The following is a 20,403-nucleotide window of genomic DNA, read 5'->3' as shown; positions in this document are numbered from 1 at the left end:
TGTTTTATTTTGTAGATCTGTTTAGGGTTTTTCAGTGCTGATATTTATAAAACAGTGTAGGTTACCTTGTTTTTCAATACTGGAGTGCTTTTAGCTTTTCCATAGTTTTACAGTCTTAATGATACAAAGAGACTGTAATTATTGTCATGTCTTAAAATATTTCTTTAAAGTCTGTAAATTTATTTGTACTGTTCATTATTCACATAAACAGATACAAAAATGAGGGTAAGTGGGAAATAGAGCTACTGTTGCTTTGGTTAATTTTTTTCTGTTTCTTGTAATCCTTTTGCAAGGCAGATAATCAGTTTTCAAGAAATATCACAAAGAACATTGAAATAAATAAGATTTTTCATTTTCTTCTGAAGTCTCAAAGCATTAGCAGATACTAACAGATTTATCAGAAACTGTCTTAAAAACAGGGTAGCAACCATGGCAAACCCTTTCCAAGAGCAGGTGTTTCATTGTGTAATGTGCATAGGCACTGAAAGGTAATTGTTGTTTTCTTGAACCAGAGTATTGGTCTTACTGCTAAGAGTAAAGCTGGTGTTGCTGTTACTGTACCTGAACCTGTAATTAAAATTTTAAAATGTTATTACAAGGCCTTCAAAGAAATCAACTGGAAATTTCTGATGGTTTTCTTTGATTTCAAGTACTTGATAAAGATTTTTCTTGAAAAAAATTCTTATTCCAGACAGAAAATCCAAGTATGGAGAGACCATATACATTTAAGGATTTCGTTCTTCATCCAAGAAGGTTGGTAAATACCACATGGAAATTCTAATTTTTATATCTAAATAATGCTCTTAGGTCATTAGTTGTAACTACATATGCATTTTCTAAGTTTTTCTGTTTTCATCAAAGACATTTGAGTAGCCATTTCTAAGATCTTGATGTTCTACTAAAATGTCAGCATTATTTTAAGTACTTACTGTATTCAGAAGTCTGAAGCCTCAATGCTATTATAGAACTTTATTAATGTAAATTATAGAAAGTCACATTTGTGTTCGAGCACTTAAGAATAATCCTCTAGCTGTGCTTTTTCAGCTGTTTTGTTTTACAAGTGCACAATAAGATAAGTTTCTTTTTTCTTCTGCAGCCATAAATCAAGAGTCAAAGGCCACCTTAGATTAAAAATGACTTACTTACCTAAAAACAATGGGTCTGAAGAAGAAACCACAGAACAGGCTGAAGAATTAGAGGTGGGAAAAATGTGTTTATTGCTGAAAAATGAATGTTAGGAATCACTAAGCTATAAATAGTGTTTTAGAAACAAACCAGTTAAAAGTGATTGCTTGTATTGTGCATATAATTGAAGGTGTTGAAGTTTCTGTTGTAGGTACTGTTGAATTTTTTTTGACTCCAGGCAGACACTACCATCTCTCTGGTTTTAGAATTTCAACTCTCTCCAATCCATAGGGACATTTTGATCTTACCTACCATATATATGTGATCTTTTTAAGCACATCCATTGCAGATTAATTGATTTCTTTTCCAGAACTAACTCTATTCAGCATTGCCAGATTTGCTGTAATTAAACTTTGTTACAGAAGGGTGTGTTCACCTGTCTCATACATTTGCAGCATATTATGAAATGACAGTATTTAAGCTTTTAATGTATTCTGTGAATGCTGTTTATTTTCCTGGAATTAACAACCTCTGGTACTAATATATTTAAGGATCTTGAGTTAAAAATAAGATTTCTGCATGCATAATATGCCCTGTCATTTTTTAGAAATAAACACACTAAGACCAGAGTCAAATTTACTGGCTTAAGATGAACTACACCTTAAAAGGGGGAGTGGCTTGAAAAATTAAGATATGTTTTTCTGCTCCTGTAGTATTAAAGGTAGTTATATTATGTCTTTCAGCCTGGGTGGATTATATTGGACCAACCAGAGGCTGCTAGCCAGCCACAACAGCAGCAGCAGGAATCTCCTCCACTGCCTTCAGGCTGGGAAGAGAGACAAGACATCCTCGGCAGGACCTACTATGTCAATCATGAGTTCAGAAGAACACAGTGGAAAAGACCAACTGCACAGTAAGTCTTTTAGCCTGCAAATTCAAGTCTTTTATTAGCTAATGTGATTCACCCTAGTTATATTGAAAGCAAGGAAAAATGAAAAGTGAACAGCTTGAAAATTAGTAGAGAGCTTTCCCTCACTTCACTTGGAAGCCCTCATGCAGTGGTCACTGGCTAGTGATCATTGTGACTGTACTGTGCTCTGGAACTGTGTTCAAATAGAAACGGCTTGTAGCTGGAGAGATAACAACTATAGGAATGGAAGCTAAATAATTTTTCAGTTTTCAGCCTGTTTTCTTCCTTCCATCAGGGACTTTGTTAAATTGGCTGCCTTATTTTTTTTGTTCCCGCCCCCGCCCCAGAATGCTACCCAGTTCTTCAGCTTACACTTCACATTGACATAAATGCTTATTCATCTTAAACAGTTTACATTAATTTATATCGCCCAGACTGTTTCTTTTTCTTCTGCCAGAATGACTGTGATGTATGTTTTTGCTGTTAGCCTGGCTTACTGTTGAAAGATAAACTCAGGCTGCTGTTAGCTGACTTGTCCCACGCTGCCCTCCAGGGACAGTGTGGCTGCTGCAGACCTGGGCAGTGTGCAGCTGGAGGCCCAGCACGTGTTCACTCACCGGCGACAGATATCCGAGGATACGGAGAGCACCGACAACAGAGATTCCCCTGAGGTAAAACCGTGCAGCTCAACTGATGTCTTGCTGAAATGCAACTGGTGGTTTTAACCTAGCCTACTCAGAAAGCTTGTCTTAACTAATTGTAACTTACAACTACTTTTTAAAAATGTTTTCCCTTTGTTTTCCTTTTAAAGAGCTGGGAAATTATAACTGAAGATGAGGCAACAATGTACAGCAGTCAGAATGTTCAAATACCTCTCTCGCAGAGTAGCTGTGATATACAGAGTCATCTTGCAGAAGAATTGAGTAACAGACTTACTACCTCTGGAAGTCCAGCTACTGGCCAGTCAACAGCCTACGCTGTAAATTATTTTTCTACTTGTTCTGATAGAATTAGATCCATAAATACTTTATTTAGGAATTATATTTTTAATTTCATCTCAAATGCACACACTTTAAGAATAGTCTTTTTGCTGTAGAATCCCATCTAAGCAAGCATTTTCTTCCTCTTTGCTTTGCTTATATGGAATTCTGCCTGAGGTTAAAACAGATATGTGTGAACTATTTTTCAGTCTGTAAATCTACCTCTTAGCCTAGTGTTGTAGAGTGCTGAAAATTACGAATGAAAAATCTGTTTCTTGAAAGCTTATTTCTCAGGGAGTTGTGCTATGTGAGTTACTTTTCCAATTAGAAAAAGTTCAAAGATTGACCATTTTTCATTCTGAATATTGGGATAAGCTTTTATGATTGGGTTGTGTAAACCTGCTTAGCAGCAAAACAGGGAGCTTGCTCATACAGCTCCACAGCCCTTGTGCCAGCTGTGGAACTTGCCAGACCTCTGCATGAGACTGTTCAGCTTGCTAACCCAGCAGAAGACTACTCTCTTTTCCCCAGTGCTGCTTTTTTGCTCTTTGAACAACTGAAACAGCATCCTAGGTTGTCTGACAAATGCTACAGTAGCAGAGGGGAAACAGCAGGAGCATGTAACCAGGGTGAAATTCGACTTTTTGGTGGTGTGGTAGCAAGCAATTAAATAAGCTCAGCTGTCCTGTGAAACCCGAGCTCCACAAACAGCCTTGTAACCTGATATGTGACGTGAGAAATCCACTGTCCATTGAGGAAAGCCTTTAGAGGTGACCCAGGCCATCTAGTCTCTTAGATTTTAGTATTGAAATAATCATTAGTTTGTGTGATGTTACGAATGCCCTTCCAAATGTAAATGTGGAATTGACAATGTTTATCTGAGTTTGTACAAATGTATCACTAGTGTCGCTGGAAACAGTCAAGTGAAAGTAACAAGACTTTACTTGATCTCTGCTGTTCAGCATTCAATGGGTAGCAAAGAAACTGTTATTTCAGCTTGCTTGGGTGGCCTGAGCAAAGAAAGAAGCAGATGTTCAAATTATTTGCAAGAGTCAGCTAGAATGGCAGTCTTGCCTTTTTTCACCTGCATAACACCCCACTCCCCCACCAAAAAAACTTTAGAAGTTAATAATGTTTTTTCTTTGAAGTACTTCAGTAGTATGTGGATAGGAAGAAATCCTTCAATTAGCTGTGGAAATTCTGGAGCAAAATGAAATACAGGTGTCTAATGAAGTAGCAAGTGAGATCTAAATGTGGCTGTGGGCAGGAAGATGGACACTTAGGCAAAGTCTAGGGATTTAGCTCTTCTCAAACTGATTATCTCAGACTTTCATACTTTTTCATTATTGACCTAATTTACTCTCTGGAAAGTTGTGTTAGTTCTGCTCTATCACAGACTTTACTGACAGCACAAAAAGTTCTATACTGTAAATTCAGTTGTTCTGTAACTATTTGTAATTAATGTTTTACATGCCAAAACATCTATTGCTAGAGTAATCTGAACTTTCACAAGCCTCTATCATTCTAAGATTATAATAGACTCTGTGAACTTGATGTTTCTAGCTGTTAAAACAAGAGGTTGAAAAATACGATATTAAATAATGTTTTGAAATAAATACAACACTTTGCTCAGGATGGAAACTGTACTAGCTTGAAGTGTGATAACCATTGCTGGCTGCTTGCTGCCATCCTTAAAGCTGCAGTAATAGCTAATGTGTCATTCCTCTCCACTCCTTCAAGAACCATTCCAGCAGAAGAGGTAGTCTGCAGACATACAGACTTGAAGAGCAGCCTGCACATCCAGTGGTAAGTCATTTTTCAAAAAACACAGGCTTTTAGCTGTATTAGCTGCTGACATCTCAAATGAGATTTGGCCTTCCATGGCCATTATGGGTCTGGTTCAGCTGTAAAGCTTCCACGTTTCAGCTTTGTTTAGCATTATCTTGATGCATAGCCTGCAGAAGGAAGTAGTCTTGCCCTGATGATATGAGTTTCATTTTTCAAATGGTTTGCCTTCTAATTGTTTACTTCTAATTAAAAGCTATACCACATTCCATTTTGCTTTTATGGTGACACTGCAAACTGATCTCATAGCCAGAAGTACCAGGCTGGATCAGCCTAAACCAGGTATAAAAATGAATCCTTTAACATGAGGAGTTTGAATTTTGTATAAACAAAAAAATAAAATTCTATTACTTCATACTATTCAGAAAGGACTTAAATACTTCTTATCTATTTTATCCAGCTCATAAAAGTCATGAACCTTCTGGAATATAGTTTTGTTGTTTTAAATTGACAGAGGAAAACCTTTTCGCAGTAAGTTTCATAGTTTCCTTAATTGTTTTTTGTCTGTTATCACTAATATTTAGTTACTGCCTACTTCATCTGGATTACCCCCAGGCTGGGAAGAACGACAAGATGAAAAAGGAAGGTCATATTATATAGATCACAATTCTAGAACCACTACCTGGATAAAACCAGTTGTACAGGTACTGCCTGTCTTCAATTTGCTGATGTTTTTATTCATTGAGCCTTTTAAGCATCTTGTGTAATAGAAGTGGAGATGGCTTTGAAATAGAACATGCAAAAGGCATAAACTGTAAGGTACCACATAAAATACCTGAGAGACTGCACAGAGAGTTAGCAACAGTAATGTTTATGGCAGTCATTCTTCCTTCTGGAGAGTGGTAGCTGACTGAGGAGGCTGGAAAGCTTCTGTTAACCTTCACTACAATCAGTGAATGTTAGTCAGTGTGGTTGATATCACGGAATCTGCCAGGGACTTGCTTTATGAAACTGCTTTCATGAGTCAAAATATGGGTTAATAGAAAAAAAGATATTGACTTACAGGTCTTTGATTTAATAGGATGTTTTTTGATCATTTACCATAGATGGCTGCAGAAACAAGTCAGGCATCACCTGCATCAAGTATTTCTGTAGCAAGACAGCCACAAGCAACATCAAGTGATTCATCACAACAGTCTTCTCAGCAGCAGCCTGAAATGGAGCAAGGATTTCTCCCTAAAGGCTGGGAAGTCCGACATGCACCCAATGGGAGACCATTCTTTATTGACCACAACACCAAAACTACAACATGGGTAATGGAAAAGTGTTCTCATGAACTGAAATTCTAGTTCCTCTTGAATCAAACATTTGCTGCTTTCAGCAAGCTTCTATATGTTTCTTAATGTCAAGATAGCTGGGTCTGTCTGTTCAGGAGCATGGTCAGATCATGGTGCTAATAAACCAAGGTGGTGCATTCAGTCCCTGTACAGGCCATGGAGATGGACTCCATGATCCTTGTGGGTCCCTTCCAACCCAAAGTATTCTGTGTGAGTCTGAGTGATATGTAATAAAAATGCCAAGTTACAATACCTATCATGAGTAGAAGATTATCAATTTTACTAATTGTATTGGTGCTTGAAAGTTTAGCTTGGAAGGAGGAAAACAGGAATCTGCTTTGCAGATTTAAGCCCCTCCTAAATGACATTGCAGAACTGTGGTAGCTTATAGGAGGTGTTCACAGCAATGAGTTCTGTAAACATACCTGCAAGAGGAAATCCATTCCCTTGAATTTATCACAGGGCACAACACAAATTTCTGTGAATGCTTAGGAGAGCAGAGCAGGTGCAAGTGCCATATGGATGAGGGAGCTGTACAGCTGCAGTTCCACAGAGGGGCACTGCACACCACTTGGCAGTGCTGCTAGATGGGCTTAAGCATCTCCAGAGTAAGTCAGAGTTACTGGCAGGTGAAAGGGAAAGAGAAATGCATGAAATTGATTTAAATTGGGTATTTTTTTTCTCCAGGTAGATGAAAAGAACTCATATAACACAACCACCTTCATACTAGCTCCCACAAAAAACCCCAACCTATCAACCAAACAACAAAAATCCCCACCAAACCCAAAAAGTATAAAGTGTGTCAGAAATGGTGAGGAAAGAGTAATTCAACTGAATTACGCAAAAATTGAGGTGAATGAGGGATTTAAATTTATATGTATGTAAATAAAATAAAGTGAGAGGTTACTAGAAGATGATTGTAAATTATGGAGGACTGAGAATCCACAAGGATTCCTCTGGCTGCAGAATATGCAATCATTACCTAATTAGTACTAGGCATATTCTTGACAAAATCATTAATAAAAACAAAAAAAATTAAAAGAAAAACAAAACAGCAAAAGGATTTTAACATGCTGCTTGTTTTCTTTTCAAAGGAAGATCCAAGACTGAAAATTTCTGCTCATCCAAGGAGAAAGACTTCCCTAGATCCAGTTGACCTGGGCCCATTACCAGTAAGTAAACCATTTTGTACTTGTTTTGCAGATGAAACAATTTAACTATTAAAGTTAGCATTATTGAAATTTGCACATGAGAAAATGCAGCTTGCTTTTTTCCTACAAAAGATACTGTTTTGAATTTCAGTGCTGACAGTAGATGGGAGAGGAATGCCCTCAACTGCAGATCATGTTGGGTTCTATGCAAACTATATGATCAGAAGTTTATTATAAAAATGTAATTTAAAAGTGTAATAAAAATGTTGTCTTTTTACAGCCAGGGTGGGAAGAGAGAACTCACACAGATGGAAGAATATTCTTCATAAACCACAGTATGTACAATGTAGTGTTCTTCCCTACTCATCATTTTATTTGTGACCATTATTTGAATTAATGGAACTAATTTAAAAATTTCTTGCAGATACCAAGAGAACCCAATGGGAGGATCCTCGACTGCAGAATGTGGCAATAACTGGACCAGTAAGCTTTCCTAATGTAGATTTTCATATTTTTCAGAAACACTGTTAATAGAATCCAAATAAACTCTTGTCATTTATCAGTTAGTCTAGAAAGGGCAACTTTCAGGGTGTCTGAACAAAGCATTTTTATTTTATTTCTTTTTAAAAGCTGTTTAGAGACCTTTCTAGGGAAATGGTCTTTAAATGCCAGAAAGGAAAAGCAATTCCCGTGGTAGTAAGAAAGTTTCCTTATAGACTGGGGGGAGGACTTTGAAGTGTGTGAGGGAAGTCTTATTTATTTCTTGTCCATACTAGCTCAATTCATGAAGTAAATTTTAGAAAAAAGAAGAAAAAGAAAAAAAAAAAAGGGCTTCAGAAGGAATTAAATTGATTTTCAACTGGAAAATAATTATCCAGCCTCAATACTTAATCTGCAGTGTGAAATTACCAGAACTAATTGCAAAGATGGTTTACATTATAATTATAGATGGGTTTTAGTGTTCAGCTGATATCTGTGTTTATTAATAGCCTGCATTTGTAAACAACCTTCCCTGTCCATGGAAAATAGAGGTGTTTGTAGCCAGGTCTCTCATGATCCAACAGGGAAATGGACGTCACCAAAGGCATTTTGGTCACTTTGATCTGGGCCACTCAGGGATCTCAGGCAGTTCCATCAGCTAATGGGGAAGTACAGCATGAATTCTGTGGATCTGGTCTGAACAGAGAAGTGCTTTTCATTCCTGGTGTTTATAAACTGGAAGTTTCCCCTGGCACTCAGTAAAACATGTATTCCTGTTATCTCAGAATTTAAATGGGTTGTCTGTGTTTCACAAGACTTTTTTTCTTTTTTTTCTCCCCAAAGGCTGTGCCTTACTCCAGGGACTATAAGCGGAAGTATGAATTTTTCAGAAAGAAATTGAAGAAACAGGTCAGTATCAGTAGGAATCCAGCAGAAGGTTATGAAACTTAGGCCCCTAAACAAGGGAAAGCAAATTTATAGGGAAGGTAAATTTACTGTCTGATCACAAATACATTTGTGAAGCACCAACTTCATAACAATTAGCATTTGCTCTAACAGCAGGGTTTGTGACTTTATGCAATGATGAAGACTGTAAGCAATCTAATTTAAAAAGTAGAAATTCTCAAAGGTTCCAATGTCATGACCCTGAAAGTAAGACTGCCAACAGAAAAGTTTGGAAATCACTAATCATGCATGGAATAGTTTTTGAAAGTCAGAATATGGAAAGTTCTCAGAATAGATTTTAGTCTGTCTGTGTAGAAATCTCTACTGTCATCATGATCATTCTGGATGACTGCAATAAATTGTTACAGCCTTAAAATCTGAAGTTTATGGATCTTGTTTCCAAACTCTAGTTTGAAGTGGCAGTGCCAGGTATATTTATAACATGTAGCATAAAAGACTGTAAATAGCATCTGGACAGCCAGATAACAATGAGTCTGCACAAGTTCAATCAAATTTTACATCCTTGGGAGGTATTTTACATATATAATAACCTTTGGGTTTAGATCCATGCTTTGCCTTCTACCTGCCAAGTCTGCCTGTGCACTTTGAGCTGCATGTAAGCTGCACACAATTGTACATGCACCTTGTTTTTTGTGTGCCTAGTAAAACAAGATTGACATTCATTCAAATGTCACTATCTTAATCTGAGATAGAGAGCTCAGCCACACAATACAATTGTGATAGTGTAAGAATTAAATACAACTGTAGATTTTGTCTCAAGTCAGAGAACAGGATGCCTAGGCTCATAGGATATTGAACTAGAAGGTGAAATAAGTCAGGTAAAATGGTTCCAGATAATTTTATGTGTCAACTGTGAGCTGTTTTTAATCAAGTGTGTAATATGATAAATGTCCAGTGTCAGGAGAGACTCCATGCCTTGCTGCATGCAGAGCAACTGCCCATATGCTGTTACTAGTGAGAACTTTAACTGTATTTTCTTAGCATGAAATAGAAGTTAGTGTCTGAAATTCTCTTTGCTAGTTGAATTGTAGATAAATGGAGCCTCTTTCTGTCATACTCTGTTATGTTTCCAAGTTATGTAAGGAAACATTTTCTGTGCTCTCTTGGTCCATTTTCAGAAACTGCATATTCTGCAAAACTCTTAAGATGCTGGGTTTTGTTTCATTATTCTTTGTTTTCATGTTTCTCTTTTTTAGAGTGATATTCCAAATAGGTTTGAAATGAAAATTCATCGCACAACAATCCTTGAAGATTCTTACAGAAGAATCATAGCTGTAAAGAGAGCAGATTTCCTTAAAGCAAGACTTTGGATTGAATTTGATGGTGAAAAAGGTTTAGACTATGGAGGAGTTGCCAGGGAATGGTTCTTCCTTCTTTCTAAAGAAATGTTTAATCCTTATTATGGATTGTTTGAATATTCAGCTACGTAAGTAACACTGCTCTGGAAGATGTGAAAACTTAGGAAAAGAAATTGTATTTCTTGTACCTTCTTTAAAAATGGGGTTCCTGCATACAGAAAAGGCACTATGTAACCATAATGCAGAGAATGTTACTCTGCTTTAAAATGAATGGGAGTTAATTCCTTCTCTTTGGTGTATCTCTAATTTACTGAGGTAGTTCCTGGTGGTTGTTTCTGATAAACTAATAGTCTTCTATTGTGTATTGTTTAATATTAGATATCATCATGAAAAGCAGTAACTGATTTCATAAGTGATGTCTTTCAGATCTTCAAATGTGACACTGGTCCAATAGTACAACATTTTTGTTTTTCTTTCTCTTCCCTGTTCCTTCTTTCAACTCTTCAGAGATAACTATACTCTGCAGATCAATCCGAACTCTGGGCTTTGCAATGAAGATCATCTCTCTTATTTCAAGTTTATAGGTCGTGTGGCTGGAATGGCTGTGTACCATGGCAAACTTTTGGATGGTTAGTATTTATCTTATGTCATGTGATATTCAGATTAATATTGCACGTGTTTTCAGTCCTAAGTTGCATCTGTTAAATTTATTTCTTCTTCTTTAAAGCCTTTTTTATTCGTCCTTTTTACAAGATGATGCTCCAAAAACCAATAACACTACATGATATGGAGTCTGTGGTACGTAATTTGCTTTATCATGTTGACAAATTTAATGTTAATTTATAATTTTTATGTGTGTATATATATATATCTATAATGACATTTTGAAGGTTGAAAATGCACAATTCAAAGATGTCTTGGGCTTCATCTTTTATAAGTCTGTAAGTTGTATAGGAATTAAAACTTCCAGTGAAAATCCAAGACCTAGACTCAGGTTCAAGTCAGTTCAGCTGTATTGGAAACTGGAACCTAAACTTTCTGTGATGTTTTCTTAAATGTTTTAGACACTGAGATTGTTAAAATGGACTATAAATACTTTCAGGATTCCTATCTTAACCTGTTTTTTAAATTTTTTTTTTCTTTGATTATAAAAATTAATAATTTTCAGGGACTGAAAATTGAGTGATACAATGTAACATTTTTAGAGGAAAAACATGTCCCTTTTCTTGTTTGGTTGGTTCCCTGATAATAGCTCTTTTCTAGAATGCTCAAGGACAAAGTGATTTTTATTTTGTCTTTTTAATCTGTTACTGGTTTTGCTGCCCTTTAAGATTCCAGCATGCAGTTACTATCTGTTTGAGTAATAGATTTATAGATGTGTCCTGATTTTTTTTGTTTTGATTTGGTTTTGTTTGGTGCTCTAGAATGATGGAATGGTTTGGGTTGCAAGGCAGGGACACCTTCCACTAGAAGGGTGTGGTACCAAGCCCTGTCCAGCCTGTCCTTGGACACTTGCAGGGATGGGGCAGCCCCAGCTTCTCTGGGCACCCTGTGCCAGTGACTCATCATACACACAGGGAAGAATTTCTGAATACCCGAGCTAAATCTGCCCTCCTGTCACTGCACTCCCTGATAGGAGGTCCCTCACCATCTGTTCTGTGGCTCCTGTATTGGTGCTGGAAGGTGCTGGAAGTTCTGCTGGAGCCTTCTCTTCTCCAGGCTGAGCACCCCCAGCTCTCCCAGCCTGTCTCCAGAGCAGAGGTGCTCCAGCCCTCACAGCATCTCGGTGGCCTCCTCTGGACTTGCTGCAGCAGCTCCATGTCCTTATGCTGGGGTCCCAGAGCTGGGCACAGCTGAGTAGAGGGACAGAATCACCTCCCTCGACCTTCTGGTCACACTGCTTTGGATGGAGCCCATGTGTGCTTGGCTTTATCGTAATTTTCATTTCCTAAGGTTCTTTGTAGTAAGGCCTAACAATAAAAGGAAGATAAATTGAGGATGAGAGGCAAGAGAAGAGTCCAAATTATAGCACTTCAGGTAGTGCTATACCATCTTACCACCATTTTGCTGTTGGAGACATTTACATAGATTGCTGAGCAATCAGGTTTTAAAGGTCTTCAGAGCTTTGTACAACTGCAGTGTCTCTGTATCCAGTATAGGATTACCCTAGGCAGAAGTGTTCACTGGGCTGTCATGGAACCTCTTGCAGTTGGTAGGGTGGCTACTTTATTTAGCATTTACTCTTTTGTAATTTTCTCTTAGGATAGTGAATATTACAATTCTCTGAGATGGATTCTTGAAAATGATCCAACAGAACTGGACCTCAGATTCATAGTTGATGAAGAACTTTTTGGTCAGGTTAGTATGTTCATGTAATGTGGAATAGAAAAAACATGGAAGAAAATACTTGACCTGTGGAATTAGGGGATTTTATGTGTATGGTGTTAAGAAAACCCCTTCACTCACTCAGCTCTTTCCACTCGTGTGGTGAGTGCATTTCAGCCTGCTGTGATAAAGGACTTGGAAATGAGCAGAGCTTTAAAAAATTGCTTTTGCTTTTCTGTTGAATACTACTTGCATTGAAATGTAGCTGTTGCTGTGAAGGCAACCAAGACTAAGATATCCATAGTCCATGATTTAGTCTGGAGTAGAGGTTGGGTTTATGTGATTGGCTGGAAAGGATGAGTTCCTTTGGAAAATGCAGGAATTGCTGGGAGGTAACATGTTTCCTTTCTCTTAAGATGTACTAGAAACCTATAGAATAAACAAGTTTGTTATTGAATACAAAGCTATTTAGGATAAGTCATATAGAAATACCACAGGTCTTGTATAAAACTTCCAAATTGCAGTTGCCAGCTAGATCTAAGGATAATAACCTTTATGGTCTTGTGCAACAGCAGTGAGCCTGAGAAGAAGCAATGAAAATGTACATCAGTGATATCTGAAAGTGAGATATTTGTCTTCTGAGGTTCTAGCAGTATAAGTCCCTTTGTAACAAAGATGTATATTGATTCACTTACTGGGATGATTGCTGAAGTGGTTTCTGTAATTGTTTTTCCTTGAGATTTGCAATGAGGGCTGGGTCATGGAATATGCAGTTAGAGAAGTGTGCCTTACTGTGAACCTGTGTGCAGTCTTGGGTGGTGTGCTGTAGCAGGTCAGAAAAAATGGAAGTTTCCCATTGCACCCCTTAATAATACATCTTTTTTTAAAAAAATGTACCACATTCTATTTACTAGGTGACCTGTGTGGCTGGATTTGTTTCTCATAGTTCTCAATTTCTGCAGTCTTCAAGAGCTGCATGAATGATCTAATATTAACATAGGAATTCTGTTATATATTCACCTTGTTTAAAACTTCTTTTGTGCATTGCATTTAGACCCATCAACATGAACTGAAAAGTGGTGGATCAGAAATAGTTGTCACCAACAAGAACAAGAGAGACTACATTCAGTGAGTAGTGGCTGCTGTGTGCAATGTACCTCACTGGATTGCCCTCTAGCACAGGGGTTCTGTGTTAGCTTTATTTATAAAAGGAAGTTATTGCTTTGTATATAAATCACTTTTATTTTAAATGTGGTTTTGTTTGGGTTTTTATTTTTTTGCAGTCTTGTAATTCAGTGGAGATTTGTGAGCCGAGTACAGAAACAAATGACAGCCTTTAAAGAGGTACAGTTCTAATTACAAAATGAATTCTTCTAAGAGTTTGTTGCATCTGATATTTTTGGACACCCTGAAGACTCACTAATAATTTTCTTTAAAGTATTGGAAAAGACAGCGATACTGTTTGTAGTGTCAGCTTTGAATTATTTCAGAGTTAAAAATATTTTGGTATGTTTTTACTGAGGTGTTTAATTTATCTTGAAAAATTTGCTTATTTCTCAATTCTGACTGACAGCTTTAGCTGCAGAGCAAACTATTTAATGACCTCTGCAGAAATTAAACTTAATTTAATTATATTAGTTTGATTTTAAACTAGGCAATTTATCCTTTTCTGTACCAATTGGATTGCATAGATGATATTCAGACTTCCATACTCGTCACTCAGTGTTGCAGAGTAAAGATGTGAGAAATCAATTAAAAGTGCTATAATGAAATGGAGCACTACTGGTGTCCAAACATCTGTCTTTGATATATTGCTTTGGCTGTGTTTACCAAAGCCTCTCAATATCCTTCTTCTTGACTAAAAAGTAAAATAATGTTGCCTTGATTTTTACAAGCTTCCCTCATCTTTTTTAGGGCTTTTTTGAGCTAATACCACAGGATCTGATTAAAATTTTTGATGAAAATGAGCTAGAGGTAGGTGATCATGGAAAAGAGAACAAATGATGTTGAAACTGTAGTTTACTGACTTAAACTTTGGTGTTGTTTGTTTGTTTTTTTTATCTGTGTAGTTATTAATGTGTGGATTGGGAGATGTGGACGTGGCTGATTGGAAACTACACACAAAATACAAAAATGGCTACAACATAAACCATCAAGTAATACAGTGGTTCTGGAAGGTATCGTGAAGTTCTAAAATTTTCTTGTTGAAAATGTGTTCAAAAGCTGCTGCCTTTCTGCTAGTTTATAGTTTGATTCATTAAAAGGTTAGGTAAATATTATCTGACCATTAAAATTCCTGAGAAAGTAAGAAAACTAAAGGTGAGATGCATGGTAAGAATGTAAATGCAATACTGATGATTACTTTTTCAAAAATATCCCTGTCTGACTGGGGTTAAAAGTATTTGTGTAGGTTTTCCTGGCATGGTTACACTAAAGAGGTGTTAAACTCTTCTGTTTAATAAATTACAGGAATTTGGCTTCTAGTTCATAACATAAGAAACTTCAAAGAAAGTAGGGGGCCAAATCTTCAAGGGAAGCATTTTAACAGCCTGCTAAGCCAGTAACCATACTCTTGTTACAGTGCCATTAAAAAATTGTTGACTTCATAGCTTTAAGCAATAGGCAATGAATTAGACTGTGTGTGTCACTAAAAGAGATGCATATGTATTTCATAGATAATGATTTAGAGGTAGATACTATTTTGCATAAGTCAATTAGCTTAAAACCTTAATTTAAAAAGAAATCTGTAATTGTAATCATTATCATACATAGGCAGTCTTAATGATGGACTCTGAAAAGAGAATAAGATTACTTCAGTTTGTTACTGGCACATCACGTGTTCCTATGAATGGGTTTGCTGAGCTGTATGGTGAGTACTTAAGATTTTCTTCACAATTAAGTAACAAAGAACCCGATACCAACATTGTCCTGATGTTTGACTTCAGACATTGTCAATTTTTTATTCAAATTTTGTTTTAAAATGTAGTGTGTACTGGCAGTTATAAGAAACAAAGTTAGAGAAGAGTCACTTACATCCCATTTCCCATGTTCTATATAGGAACATATTGTTTTAATTCTGGTTTTGAAGTTTTTAAATGTATAGGAGTTCTCAAATGAATGTGGATTTTTAAAGTTCTCAAGAGCTGCAAAAATCCCTGTTTAACACATGATTGAGCTTGAAGAAAATTCTCAGTTATCCAAGATCTGATTACAAAGACATGCTGGCATCAGCAGTTAACTTCAGTTCCACAACTGCTTTTATCTGCTCACAAGCCATGGTTGTACAGATGCAGTTGTTTGTAAGGATATACTCCAAAGGGGACCACTGAAATGTCACGAGTTAAACACGAAGTCAGAAGAAAAGTAGTGAGCCTACAATGCTGAGACTGAGACAAGCAGAGGACAGCAGGGAGCAAATTTCAATAGCAAAGCCAGAAAAGCCACTGTGGGCAGACTGCAGGCAGGCAGATAGAGCAGCCCACAAAGGGTGGGGATGCTTGGCTTAGGGGAGGTCTGTTCTCAGCTGCCATCAGCTATTATGTTTTCTGCTAGACTACTTTATTAAGGCCAAAAGTGCTTGAGAGGCTGTGCAAATGACTGAATAGTCTAACTTGCCTCTTTGATTAAACATTTCCTTTTTCATAAACAGGACATTAATTTGTTTATAAAACAAAAGGATTGTGAACAAAACCACCCATCTTGTGTTCCCATTTCTCCGTGTCTTCATTTTCATCATGAATCACAGAATCACCAGAATAATGAGGTTGGAGGAGACCTCTGAGATCATTGAGTCCAACCTATGCCCTGACACCTCAGCTGGACTATAGCACCAAGTGCCATGTCCAGTCTTTTTCTAAACACATCCAGAGATGGTGATTCTACCACCTCCCTGGGAAGAGCATTCCAGTTCTTTATTATTCTTTCGGTGAAAATTTTTTTTCTAATATCCAACCTATACCTTCCCTGACGTAGCTTGAGATATTTGGTTTATTTTTTCTGTTCCATCAGTGAATGAGTTGTGAGTTGCAGTGGGAAGAGCAGTGTGCTCAGCAGGCTTAGCCACGTGTCTGCTGCTGCACCTGAGCCTTGGCATTGCTGGTGTTACAGCACCTGCTCATCACAGGGGAGCCCAGTCAGAATTCTGCTGCCCTGGGAGCTCTGCTTATTTGTCTGAGAACCCTACTAGAGACAGAACTAAGAATTGATACAGGGAAAGAAACTGCTGAAGTTCTTGGCTTCCTTCTGCCCAGGGATTAGAATCTACTTGAGCAGTTTTCTGTAGTTATATTCACTCACTCGTTAGTGAAAAATTCAATTGGCAGTTGTCTTGCACAGTGCTTTGTTTTTCTCCTACAGTTATTTCTGCTTTACTGTGGCCAGCGCGCCGTCCTTACTAAACCCCAGTAACAATGACATTTCCTGTACCTTGTGTTGAAAGAGCTGTACGTGGTTTTTCAGTGTTTGGCCGCTGCCGGGCCGTTCCCTTCCCCGCCCGCCGGCAGCGCTGCAGCCGCTCCCTGGCCGAGATCTCCCTCTCGTGGCACCGCCGGGCGCTCCTCTCCTCAAACTCCGGGGCTCCCAGCTCGGCAGCAAACGCAGCCGTGCTGGAGCTCCAGGACCCTGAACAGACATGCTCTGACATAGTGCAGCTTTTGTCTTCCTCGATTTTTAACTGCAGACTTCTCCAGCTTAAGGAAACGGTTATAAAATACTCCTTGCGTCTGCTTGGTGAGAACTGAGGATGCTGTAAGACAGTTCTTGAAGGATAGAGGGAGCTGCGGCCTTTTTTGCTAGCCAAAAAATGTTCTCTCAGGTGCATAAAAACATCCTGGGAGTACACATATGATTGCCATGTTTCCAAAAGTTCTCAGTTACTCTATTTTCGTTGCTGTATATGTGCATTGACTTATATGTGCATGTACCAGCTTATAAAACTTGGCACATGGTGATAAATATGTATACGTTTTTACATGCAAAATTTATAAAAGTATAGAAGAGTATAAAAACTTACAATAATAAAAACTTATTTTATAATTTAATATAAATCTTTATAATACTTATAAAAGTATAAAGTATAAAAAGTATAAAAACTTCAATGCCAGCTACTCTGCATGTACATTTAGATCTTACGCTTCTGAGGTGAAGGTGTAAAAGTCTCTTGAAACTGAGGTATAGCAAGAAATAATTAAAATACAAGGGAATTGGGATTATTGACTATTACTTTCTATAGTCTGTATTTTATTCATATAGATAGCTCCTTCAGATGTCAGACCTGGCTTACATAACTCCCAAATATGTCATCATTTGTATCTCTGATTATAGAAGGATTTCATAATAGGGTGAAAATTGATGGGTTCTTTTCTTCAGGTTCAAATGGACCACAGTTGTTCACAGTTGAACAGTGGGGTACCCCTGAAAAACTGCCGAGAGCTCATACCTGGTGAGTATTTAATTCAGATAAATTATGACCTCTAGTAAAAGTGATAAAATACTTAAGAGTTTTCATCTGTTTTTCAGCTTTAATCGCTTGGATTTGCCTCCATATGACTCGTTTGAAGATTTATGGGATAAACTTCTTCTAGCGATTGAAAACACTCAGGGTTTTGATGGGGTTGATTAAGACACAGACATAAATTATGTTGGTCCAGTGCTGCAGTTTCATTTTAAGGGTTTACAAACAAATCTGAATTTTCCAGGGACTACCATTGTATTTAGTCACATGGCTATTGAATCTTCATAGTGTGTAAAATAGCTAAGTATTAAAAATCACTAACTTTTGAAAATGTATTTTGTCATTTCCATAGTTTTGTGTATTTGCTGATACATGCAATATACACATTGGATCAGCCAGTGCCAAGTAAGTAAAAAACTAAAGTGTTTTTAGCAGTTGCCTCTTGTACAATATTTGAGACTGTCCTGCAGTAAACTACTGAAGTAAAGCTGTGAAGAAATCTTTGCAGAGGATTTAAATTTGATTTGCTGCTGTAAGAGGAGCAACTGAAATTGTTAAACTGTTTTAAAAAAACCCAGCCAAACAAAAAAAACCCAACAAACTTCATGTATTACAATATCATAATTTGTGCTGCTTCAGGCTCTTTGCAACAGATCTGCCTAAAGCACCTTATAATTCAGCATATTATATAAAACATTGGGAAACATTTGTTTGCAGAACACTGACTTGATACAGTTGTTAGACTTCTGTTTCTAACTTGCTTTTGCTAAAACAGTGTAACAAACCCAAGATTTTTATACAAAACAGATAAGCAGCATAATTCTGACTTTTAATGAGAAATTATATCCATTTTTTGTTTGAATTTATATACTGATGTTGGTTTATTGAGTGTTCATCACTTTTTTGGATAAATTTGTAGTTGAATGATAATATTTTCAATTCAGCCTTTTGCAACAAATCAATCTTAAAATGAAATTTGTATGGATATCACTCAGTATTTAGTTACTGATAGTTAGAGGCCTTTATTATCCATTCTTGCAGTATTGCACTACATAACAATAAAGAACATGTTTACAGGGTTTTCTGGGCCAAATTCAGCAGCCTGTTATGTGCAAACTCCTGAACTGCATGGAGGTTATGCACATGTGAGCAGGTGCAGAATTTGGTTCTGTGATATGTTTACAGGTTGCTAGTTTCTACAGCTGCATTTTTATATTTTTTTCTCCAGTGTTAGTCTAGAAACCAAATTTGTTAATACAATATAACCAAAGTCATAACCAACAATGTGCAATTTATTGTAGATCAACTTGTCATATATAAATATTAGTTTGATTTCTTTTGTAAATGTGGGTCTTTTTGTATTAATATTAACTTTTTTTTTGAGCAAGTGCTGGTTAAAATGATTAGCAAAGTTGGTTCTGAAAGAAAAAAAAATTGGTTTGTATACCTGGCTTGCTCAAATTTTAACATTTTATTACCAATATGATCTGAGGAAATGACAGTACCTAGCTTTGGCCACCAAATTTCTGTTTAGTCACAGTCTTTATAAATATGCAAGACGGAAGTGTAGCACATCTCTCTTTGAAGATATGTAAATTATGTAACAAATGTTAATGGGTCTTAAGGGATATTTAAAATCCCACTTTGTTTTATCCTTTGACTAGGTTATTAGGACTGAGAGTATTACTGTAAATAAAGGTAACTTATACAAATTTCCCAAATCTATATGCAGTTTTGTAAAACGTGAATGATATATCAGTAAATCTGTATAGATTTGAATGTAGCAGGTTTTGTTGCATACTTTAAAGTATAAAATAAGGATCCTGAGAGCAGTAAATAAAAGTTTATTCTAATAAGTTGTGATTGAGTTCTTTGAAGTGCAAATCAGTAATCTTGAAATAACAAGAACTGAGTAATTTTTGTACTCCTAGGTAGGCCACGGCAGTAGTTCCACTACAACATGCTGCTGCTTTTGCAGAGCAGTGAAGATGCAGCAGTGCTGTTTCCTGGTGTTCTGCTCCTGAGATGTGCAGCCTTGCAAAAACACACACTGTGTTTTTCTAGAAGCTCTGGGTCACTGTCAGCCTTCAGTGCATGGCCAGCCTAGAGATGCTGAGGGGAGGCCCCTCAGCAAGGCCACTGAGCAGGTGAGGCAGGGCCAGGCTCCTCCCTGCTCTGGGAACCTTCCTGGCAGGTGCCCAGCTGGGTGGGGAGGGGGAGAGGGGCCCTACAACCCTGCCCCAGCAGCAGGGGGTGCCCAGCAGCTGGTCCTTTAAACTGAGTTTGTGGGGGAGTGGTGATGGCAGCTTGTGCTTAAGTAAAGGAGGGCTTGGGGATGCTGAGTATCATAGAATGGCCTAGGTGGGGAGGGGATCACCCAGGGTCATCCAGTTCCAACCCCCTTCCATTGGCAGGGACACCTTCCACCAGACCAGGCTGCCCAAAGCCCCATCCAACCTGCCCCTGAACACTTCCAGGGATGGGGCAGCCACAGCTTCACTGGGCAGCCTGTGCCAGTGACTCACCATCCTCACAGTAAAGAAGTTTTTCCTAATATCCAATCAAAACCTACTCTCTTTCAATTTGAACTCTGT

The 20,403-nt window shown here is 37.5% G+C and overlaps 1 protein-coding gene across 2 annotated transcripts in view; it reads left to right on the top strand.

Annotated features, from left to right (window-relative positions):
- NEDD4 (NEDD4 E3 ubiquitin protein ligase) overlaps positions 1-19,665 on the top strand; it is a 51,740-nt gene extending 32,075 nt beyond the window's left edge. For both annotated transcript variants that reach the window (XM_054641983.2, XM_054641979.2), the window contains 23 exons: positions 692-753; positions 1,097-1,199; positions 1,869-2,038; positions 2,589-2,706; positions 2,847-3,014; positions 4,756-4,821; positions 5,385-5,504; positions 5,907-6,113; positions 7,232-7,309; positions 7,569-7,623; positions 7,713-7,771; positions 8,612-8,677; positions 9,931-10,160; positions 10,540-10,661; positions 10,760-10,830; positions 12,295-12,390; positions 13,412-13,485; positions 13,641-13,701; positions 14,272-14,331; positions 14,427-14,534; positions 15,130-15,226; positions 17,725-17,797; positions 17,875-19,665. In XM_054641983.2, the coding sequence (XP_054497958.1) occupies positions 692-753; positions 1,097-1,199; positions 1,869-2,038; positions 2,589-2,706; positions 2,847-3,014; positions 4,756-4,821; positions 5,385-5,504; positions 5,907-6,113; positions 7,232-7,309; positions 7,569-7,623; positions 7,713-7,771; positions 8,612-8,677; positions 9,931-10,160; positions 10,540-10,661; positions 10,760-10,830; positions 12,295-12,390; positions 13,412-13,485; positions 13,641-13,701; positions 14,272-14,331; positions 14,427-14,534; positions 15,130-15,226; positions 17,725-17,797; positions 17,875-17,977 (2,367 nt within the window). In that variant the 3' untranslated portion in view covers positions 17,978-19,665. The remainder of the gene's footprint in view (positions 1-691; positions 754-1,096; positions 1,200-1,868; positions 2,039-2,588; positions 2,707-2,846; positions 3,015-4,755; positions 4,822-5,384; positions 5,505-5,906; positions 6,114-7,231; positions 7,310-7,568; positions 7,624-7,712; positions 7,772-8,611; positions 8,678-9,930; positions 10,161-10,539; positions 10,662-10,759; positions 10,831-12,294; positions 12,391-13,411; positions 13,486-13,640; positions 13,702-14,271; positions 14,332-14,426; positions 14,535-15,129; positions 15,227-17,724; positions 17,798-17,874) is intronic.
- Positions 19,666-20,403: the final 738 nt, after the last annotated feature.

Source organism: Agelaius phoeniceus, chromosome 13 (genome assembly GCF_051311805.1).
Source record: "Agelaius phoeniceus isolate bAgePho1 chromosome 13, bAgePho1.hap1, whole genome shotgun sequence".
NCBI lineage: Eukaryota > Metazoa > Chordata > Aves > Passeriformes > Icteridae > Agelaius > Agelaius phoeniceus.
Note: the sequence above shows the minus strand (reverse complement) of the source record. Positions and strands in the feature narration are given on the sequence as shown.